The following is an 8,925-nucleotide window of genomic DNA, read 5'->3' as shown; positions in this document are numbered from 1 at the left end:
GCTACACAGATGACACATCTCTGTCATATAGGAAGAAAAATATCAGATTTGGGCCACTTTTACCTGCTGTGTGGACAAAGCCTTATTCCCACCCATCAACACAAAGCATCCCTATATAATCAACAGTGCCCATCAGAATTTAGCTAGAGTTTGCTAGCATTCCCAGAGATCGTCATGACTTCACATTCTAGCGATGAGGTAGACTGTATATTACATTGTTATTCAGATACAGAAAACAATAGTGTTATGCTAACGTTGCTTTAGAGGAGATGTAAATTCTTGATACAGCCTTAATGGAGGCTTTGAATGCAGTGCTTTTCGGAGGAAAACAACAATTTTACAAGATGTGTGTCTTAGAATGGCTTGTTTTCAAGAACCTAGCTAAAAAGATAAAAGCATCAAAAGAACATTACAGTAATGCTCTCCCACAGCAAAATATTGATTTATTCTACATGACAAATTATGATAACATTTCATTACATTTCCCTTATTCAGAGACTTTATCTAATCGTGCTGCCTGAATACTTCTTTGTATTTGATTCGTTATGTAAAGTTGGCCACTTAAACATTAAACAGTTCAGTGCTTTATACATATTGCGTTTACAAACGTGTCTAAGAGGATCGGCACTAATTCGGCATCCAGCTTCACCCCCTTTCTCATGTAATAATTCTTAATAATAAATTTAAGAAATCTATGAAAAGCATTATGTTTTTTGGCAGCACAGTGTGTTTTTCCCTGCAGTAGAATCTGCTGGAGTGGGTCATTAACCAGATTCTGCTGTGTTTTCTGAGCTGAACAGACAGAGATGGGGGCAGAGTTATGTGGTGTAGGGGAGAGGCTTATAAAATGACTGACAGGAGGTCAGTGCAAACACAGATAAGCTCTCTGCTCCACCTGCAGGTTCCCAAATAAGGTTTCTCAGGAGCATAATAGCCTTTGTGCTGATATCATTGCTATTTTTAATCATGTTCTACATATTTTCCTGGTTATTTGTACTGGTAAGAACAGAAACAGTTAATCACTTAATGCACCTTTTACTCATTTAAATTTTCCACCAGAGTAGTTGAGCCACATCCACATAAATATAGATCGGTGTGTGGAATTGGAGCTTTCTGTGAGCTTATATTAGAGAACCTCCATGCTGCCTTTATTGTTGGGTGCACTGTGGTGAGCATTTTTAATTGACTTCTTTAATTAGAGCGATTTTGGCAGAATATCTAATTGCGATTTTTCTGTCCAGTATTGCGATTATGGTTTAAATTGCAATTGTTTTCTCTAAATTGAGGTAGTGGGCCTTTTTTGTTAAGAAGACCAGCGGACAGTTTTTCTGGCTTGAGGCTGGAGTGCTTAACTCAGCGCCAGCCTGCCAGTTATTTGTGATTGTTGTCACAGCACATGTATGTTTGGTTGCTTCTGATTAGTCGAATTTATCTAAAAGCAGTTCACGAGCTCCATGTTATTAGACTAAATTTCCCCACTTAAACCTTGGAATGAATCAACATTGTTGATAATAGACTGTAACACTATAATAAAAATTGCAGCTTTTGCGATTTGAAAATTGCCCTCTTTCCAATTACGATTTTGATATAAAAACGATTAATCTTTCAGGCCTAATTAGAGTAACAATACAAATGACTGATGTGGAAAGTAAATACATATTCATGTGGTTTCTGGCTCAAAAAGCTAGTTTTCCACATTTCCACAAAATGAAAATCCACAAATTTCTGACTTTGTTGGACTTAATAATTAAACAAGTATTCTTTGTTAGTTTATTTAATTAAATAAATAAACAGCACCGAGACATCATGTTATTAATGTAGAAGACTAGCTGACAAGTCAGAAATAGATGCTTTTTTGTGTTGACCAACTTCAGCATGTTCAGTGTATATCACTGCTGTCGGAACAAAGCCTTGTATCTCCATTTTTGATGTTTTTCAGTTTCTGGCATAATTTGAAAATGCCTGTTGCTCTTTACATTGTGTGTAAATTTCATGATGAATGGACCAAAAGAAACGGCCCAAAATGACTTGGAAAAAAGTCTGGTTCCATTGACTTACATTAACAGTAAAGTAGGTTTTTTCCTTCTCCTGTAAAGTCTTCATTTTGGAGATACGAGGTTTTGTACTGACAGCAGCGATATGTAGGTACACAAGACCTGTTCACATTTTATTTTGAAATATTGTGAGTCGTGAGCTCAGTATAATCAAACGAATCAAAACATCGGCTGAATGTATCGTTACCACTCGGATTCATTTATACTTAAAGGGCGCATATCGTGGAAAACCAGATTTTCCTATCTTTTAGGAAAACCTTTATTTCTTTAAAACTATTACAAGCTATTAAACATTGTTTATATGCACAAGAGCTCCACATTCACTCATAACTTATCTTCATTCAGTGCGAGTATGAACTATTTTGTACCAACACGCAAAATAAATGCACCATAAAATGTCCTCATGACAAAATTGAAGATCCACAGCCAATCTTCATTTTTTATTAGTCCAACTCACAACATGCCTGGATCTTTGCAAACATGTGTTGGATATAGAATAAAAAATGTGGACTGGCTGAGGATCCGGATTCACCCTGATGGCGCTCTGTGTGTATTCAGGATCACTCTGGAAGATGACAGTGATGAAGACCTGGACGTGGAGCCGGCTCAGCGCAGGCCTGTGCTTGTGCTGTCCGACAGCCTGAGGGAGGGGCTGCAGCGAGGCATTGGCGATGTTCTCCCTCATACAGTAGCGCAGTCAGTGTGAGTGTTCACCCCTGTGGCAGCTTTACAGTTCTGTAGACAGCATGCAGCTCTATATAGTTTACATAATATGCAGTACCACATTCCAAATCTGCCACAGCAGCACTGGATTACACTAGTGTTTTTCAGCCCAGTCTCGTTCTGTCATATCGGCAGCATGTGGTTCATTACCTTCCCTGAACTGAGATGTAAATAGAAAACTCGATTTGGGACATAATACAAGCCAGTGGGCAGATGCTGAAACTGACATCAATGGGTTTTCAGTTTTTTAAGGAAGAAGTTCACAATTTTTTTAAAAAATATGGATAATCTAGTTGTTGAGATCTAAATAAAGTAATTCAGAGTGGTTTCAAGTGAAATGGTGCGCTCATTTAGGTGATTCAGATCCGTCATTAATGTGAACGAACCGGCGTCCTGAAATGACCCACATGCGCACATCCTACTCACGTGCATCATCAGCAAACAAACTAACGAGCAGAACGAGCTTCTCTGTGAAGATAATTAACTCTGATCAGCTCTCAGCTTCATTATTAGAGCGAGACGAAGGAGAAAAAGGTGAGATGAGCTGCTTTTCCACCGTTTACAGGCTTTAACCTCTGTTCGGCGCTGCTGCCATGGTAACGCTGAATGATGCGCACGCTCAGTGGAAAAAAAGCACATTAATTCCGATCTGAGCGTCACATTAAGGTCACATGGCCACGATTCGGATACGTATCCCATCTAGGACCACATATGAAAGTGGCTCAGGTCAGATTTGAAAACATCAGATTTGCGTGTCCATTTGTGAGTCACATTAGGGCAAAAAATCAGATTTGTGCCACTTCAGCCTGGTAATGTGAACGTAGCCTAAGTTTTGGGGATTTGGAGCCCTCTCTGGTGGAAATGTGTAATTTCACGCAACATGTGGCGGGACATTTTGTAACTGTGCGGCGGACCCCTTCCCCAAGTGGATGAAAAGGAGTATTCACAGAGAACTCAGTCAAAACTTGGATGAAGGACATGAATGCCAAGGATGTGAGCGAATTATCTGTTATTGTCATCACATCTTTATTAGTATAATGTTGATTTTGTGACCTCTACAAAATCCAACCCAACACCTCTGACTTTTAAATGATTATTTCAGGCTTTACAGGTCAATTCGCAGCAGCGCATACATACCACATTTTAGCTCAGTGACTCAGTAATGTTATTTTATCAGTTTTAACACAATAAACCTCACATATTTAAGAATATTTAGAGCGGCATGTGACCTAATTGAACCCCATAATATGTTACATTATGGTAGTAGTAGTGCGGCAATGTTGTCTTGCTTGTTTCTGCAGGAGCCACTCATGTATGGAGTTGGTGCTATGGCGCCCCCCAGAGGACCCATTCACCCAGCAGCTAAAGGACTGCCTCCAGAGACAGCAGCGCAAACAACACCCTGTGTGCAGACAGACGCCGACGCCCATACCCAGCACCCCCCTCCCCGAGCAAATGCAGCCTAAAGAGCCAGCTGAACAGGCCTTCAGCCCTCTCTACTGCCCCCCAGTGGCCTCCAGCAGCAGCGGGGAGGAGGATATGGAGCTATAGACTTAAGCCTTGAAAGCCGTTTTGCTGACTTTGTACTATGTTTGTTAATGTGAGGAACTCTGACCTAGTACAACAGAGGAGTTGTGGATTGCATCATCTCTGCCAAAATGAATCTTTCATGCCTTGAGATTTGAGCTCTTGGCATTGCACTACGAAGATGAGATGAGGTTTCGTTGCCACATCTTGTGTTTTTTTTTGTTTGTTTTGTTTTTGTTTTCTGTTGGTTTCCCCAGCCAGTATTTTAGTCAGAAACGAGGTTGTGTAGCAGGGACCATATTGCCATGCACATCTATGAACTTTGCTAACACGCAGATGCAAATATGCTATCACATCATGGCTAAGCGCTCATTTCCAACAAAACAGTCCACAGCTGAATATTCCGCTTGTCAGTAGCACCCTGCAACAAATACCACAACTCAATACTTCTTTGAGACTAGACTTGGGTCTCTTCTTGGTACAGAGTGACTAATATTACAGTGAACTATTATCAGAGAGCTTAACTTCTTTCTCCGTCAAATGTCTTTTTCGGGAGGTTGTGTTTTGCATAGCGATTGACACAGTTTTACTTTATGACGCTGTCTGTGCTGTTCCTCAAAGAGGGAAAGTGCTACTTACTTTTATATGTAACATAGGAGACAGTTACATGCACAGGCCTGGATAACAACATTGACAGAAACAATTTTAGCGCTCCCAGCCTTGCTACCATACATTTATACTACAAATGCTCTTCTTTCATGCGAGGTTCTGTGTTGTATGCTGTATACATGCCTAGTTGCATCCTCACTTAAGGATCTGAGGTACAAAGTAAGCATCTGTACAACAGGTGCTGTATTAAATGGATTGAGCATTGCTGGAACTAGCCTGGAACAAAATACAGTACGTTAAGAGCTGTAAATTCACCAAGCCTACAGTTGAAAACCACATGTGCGTTTGTTTTTTTGTTTTTTTCCCTACTTGTTATTTCTACCAGCACCTTAAGAAAAACATCAGTGGCCTGTGTGTAAAGCTGGACCTGTTTTTCAATAAAAATAAATAAATAAATAAAAACTTAATACTTTTGGAAGGTTGCATTTGTGTTTATTTAGCAAAAAACATGCATTGTAAGTATAATTATCAATTATTAATTATTAAGTGCACCCTTAAAAACAAACATTCCTAGATGGTTTTTGGCTTGGATTTACATTTCTAGGTAAAATTGTATCATAATGAAGAATCTTTAAAAAATGTGGAGGTTTTTGCATTTTCACAAAATCTAAATTGAACTTTTTTGCCTTGTTAGTTCATGTCCCTGATTGATATCTTACCACTTAAATGACAGAATTCTTCTCATAATCTTTGATTGTAACGATTTATTCCCGCATCTTAAACATATTTTGATCACCGATTACATCACTGTGCACCAGTGGGTGGGGAAACATATTAGCCAATAAAATTGGATCATCGAGAGGAAATGCTCTGAGACCATCCCGGAAGGAAAATGTGTTTTGTGAATTCATGTTGACGTTAAAAACCATTCACTGAAAAGTTCTTAAGGTTCCTTAAGGTTCTTCCATGAAATCACTCCAAAGAACCCATTTTGGCACCTTTATTTTTAAGAATATAGTCTTAAAATGATCTTAAAAGTCTACAATATTTGGTCCAAATGAATAAAAAGATACAAAAATGGCTGGAGTGGCTTCTACACTTGTAGGATTACATTAAACCTGCAGCCACATCTGGGCCAAATGTTTAGCACCATTCAGAGCTAAGTGTAATAAACTGTTAATGTGGTCATGGAAGGCATTAATACTAGTTTAATCTGCAGCAGCTGTGCCTTTTTTCAGAAAAAAAAAACTTGCTTAAACACCAACACCCAGGGCAAGGCCACCAAACTAATGTTTACTTTTTTCAGAGTGGGTGAAGAACACTGGGAGGACGTACTCTGGACTTCTCTCACTCATCTTCCCACTTTCAGTCCAGCTGTAAAACACCTGCTTCTCTTCTTTGAAGACAGCACCAAAGGCCCCTTTATAGGACACCACAGACTGCAGTCACTGGAAATGATTTGCCGCTGTACAGCTAGAATGACCCAGCTCACCAGAGGGTGGTATTATGGAGTCAGAGAGGTCAACGTCCAGGGTTCAGAGTGGTTAACTGGGTGCTGTCTTCCCGCTGGAGCGCTGTGACATGGAACGTTCCTGCACTGGAGCAATCTGGAAAAGAGGAGATCAACATGTGAAAGGCATGAAAAAAATAGCCACTCATAATATAAAAAGTGAGACACTTCGGATGACTGAAGAGGAAGTCCACCGATTTTTAAAATTTCTTTAATTTTCTTTCAGAGTGGTTTGATATGGAATTGTGCACTACAAACAAACTCATTTCTTTACAGTGGTGACAGGAACCAGTGATATCTACAACACAAATATAGCCATTTTATTTACTATCCAAAACCACCAGCAAACCTACGTGTCCTCTGAGTATGTAGAGCTATAATTTAATATCGCTGCTGTCGGAACAAAATCTCATATCTCCAAAAAGATAACTTTACAGGACAAGGAAAAACATTAACTTTTAATGGAAGTAAATGGAGAAATATTTTTTACAAGTTATTTTGGACTATTTTTGTTGGTCCGTTCATCAGGAAATTGACAACACAAAGGGCCACTGCTTTTTTTTAAATTTTGTGAAAAATGAAAAACAACAAAAAATGAAGATACGAGGTTTTGCCCTGACAGCAACGATATGCGCTGTCATAAGCGTTCTTTGGGGACTATTTTGCCCTATGAACGGATCATAAAATTGGTTTTAGGGCAAATTCTTATTTCAAAACTATTACAATTAATTATAACTTTCCGTGAAGGAGCTTTTAGAGGCATCAAATGCTTCAGATGCTCCAGTCTGCTTCCTGTCACCACCACTGTGACTAATTTTGACTCTGAGTTTGTCTAGAACAGATCATTTCACATCAAATCATTCAGTGAGTGTGAAATTATTTCAGCTGAAAATCTGTCTATGCTACATTTTAATACATAACATTTAGTATTTATTACATACATGTGGATGTTCACATACTGTTTCCAGGTAGGATCCGGCCAAGTCTCCGGCTTCTCGGACCCCGTTGAGATGCACAGGGCTGGGTGTGTGAGTCTGGTTGTCTGCCTGGAGCTGACGGATACGGCTCTGGAGGTGCCGTAGTAGCTTGTATGAAGCCAGGTCGTGGCTACTGGGAGTGCTTGCCATGTCTGGGATATTAGCAGAGGAAGCAGAGGCCAGGTCTGTTTGGTCTTTATAGTTCTGAAGGGGGATACAGAGATGGGCCAGTCAGCAAACGGAGTCAAAACAAACACCTCATGCTGGAGCAATGACTACAGCAGCCACAGACATGCTAAATATTGCTGTTACTGTCATGTTCTGTTAAGAATTGGAACATGAAAACGAGTGTTTCTGTGAATAACATGGTTGTGATTATTCACTTTAATATATTCATTCATGTGTTCCATTGATTTTATAAGAGTTTTGCATAGTACAGAAAAAACTGTAGCACTTTACTGAAGGACAGCATTAGTAAGGCTACATGACACCTCCATAAGCCTTTCATGACATAAACTTACATAAGCATTTATGAAGACTTTTTTATAAGATACAGAATTTTAATTGTCAATTTAACTAATTTCACCTTAATAAGCTTGTTGGAATAAGCCTTTATGAGTGTCTATGTAGGTTAATGTCAGCTGTCATAAAAAGGTTTATGTACAGTCGTATGCAACAATTTGAACAACCTCAAATTACAAGTTATTTTGATTGTATACATGAAAATAAGCTGAATATAGATAAACGTAAAATTCATGCACAATTTCTATTTATTTGCTGAATTTAACATACTGGGAAAAATAAAACAACCTATAAAAATGTGCCATAACTTTTGCACAGACCACATTTTATGTTTTATTTTTTCCAATATATTAAATTCAGCAAATAAACACTAACAGTGCATCAAAATGTGTAGAAGCGTGTTCTCTGTAGAGGATGTGTTCACTTATTTAAACTTAGGAAATTAGCAAAACATAGATTAAACAAGGGCCCTCAAACTTTTGCATACAGCTGTATCAACACCTTATGAACGCTGACCTTTTAAGTTAAGTAAGTAAAGGTAGCCTCAGTATTGTTTAAAATATTTGCAGTTTCTTCCACCTAAAAGTTCAGTGTTTTAACTGTTGTATAATTATTATTATATCATAATTACATCTACATTTGTGTGTTTTTACCTGAGTCAAGTGTCTCATCTCTCCCTCAAGCAGCTCCAGTCTCCGCTGAGGCTCCAACTTGGGTTTGGAGACCCTCCTTCAAAACACAATAAGTAATATAAAAATGACTAAAATTACTAATAAAGTTTTTCATACATTAATATTCTACAATAAATGCACCGTTAAAAGTGGCCTATTTATCTCTCTACTGCCACAATTATGAAACACAGGTGATTGAAAAGAGCATAATTAATAGAAATACATAAAAAATGAAAAACAAATTGGGGTGGGGCTTTACATGCTGTTAAAACACCGATCAGGCGTAACATTATGACCACCTCCTTGTTTCTGCACTCATTGTCCATTTTATC

At 38.6% G+C, this 8,925-nt stretch overlaps 1 protein-coding gene across 1 annotated transcript in view; it reads left to right on the top strand.

The window, feature by feature from the left end:
* Nucleotides 1-4,333, top strand: part of ccdc117 (coiled-coil domain containing 117) — an 11,351-nt gene extending 7,018 nt beyond the window's left edge. Inside the window, exons 6-7 of the mRNA XM_036599078.1 lie at nucleotides 2,613-2,756; nucleotides 4,079-4,333. Of these exons, the coding sequence (XP_036454971.1) occupies nucleotides 2,613-2,756; nucleotides 4,079-4,328 (394 nt within the window). The 3' untranslated portion in view covers nucleotides 4,329-4,333. The remainder of the gene's footprint in view (nucleotides 1-2,612; nucleotides 2,757-4,078) is intronic.
* The last annotated feature ends 4,592 nt before the right edge of the window (nucleotides 4,334-8,925 follow it).

This window comes from Colossoma macropomum, unplaced genomic scaffold (genome assembly GCF_904425465.1).
Source record: "Colossoma macropomum unplaced genomic scaffold, Colossoma_macropomum, whole genome shotgun sequence".
In the NCBI taxonomy this organism is placed as follows: Eukaryota; Metazoa; Chordata; class Actinopteri; order Characiformes; family Serrasalmidae; genus Colossoma; species Colossoma macropomum.
The sequence above is the reverse complement of the archived record's forward strand: the minus strand, read 5'-3'. Positions and strand labels throughout refer to the sequence as shown.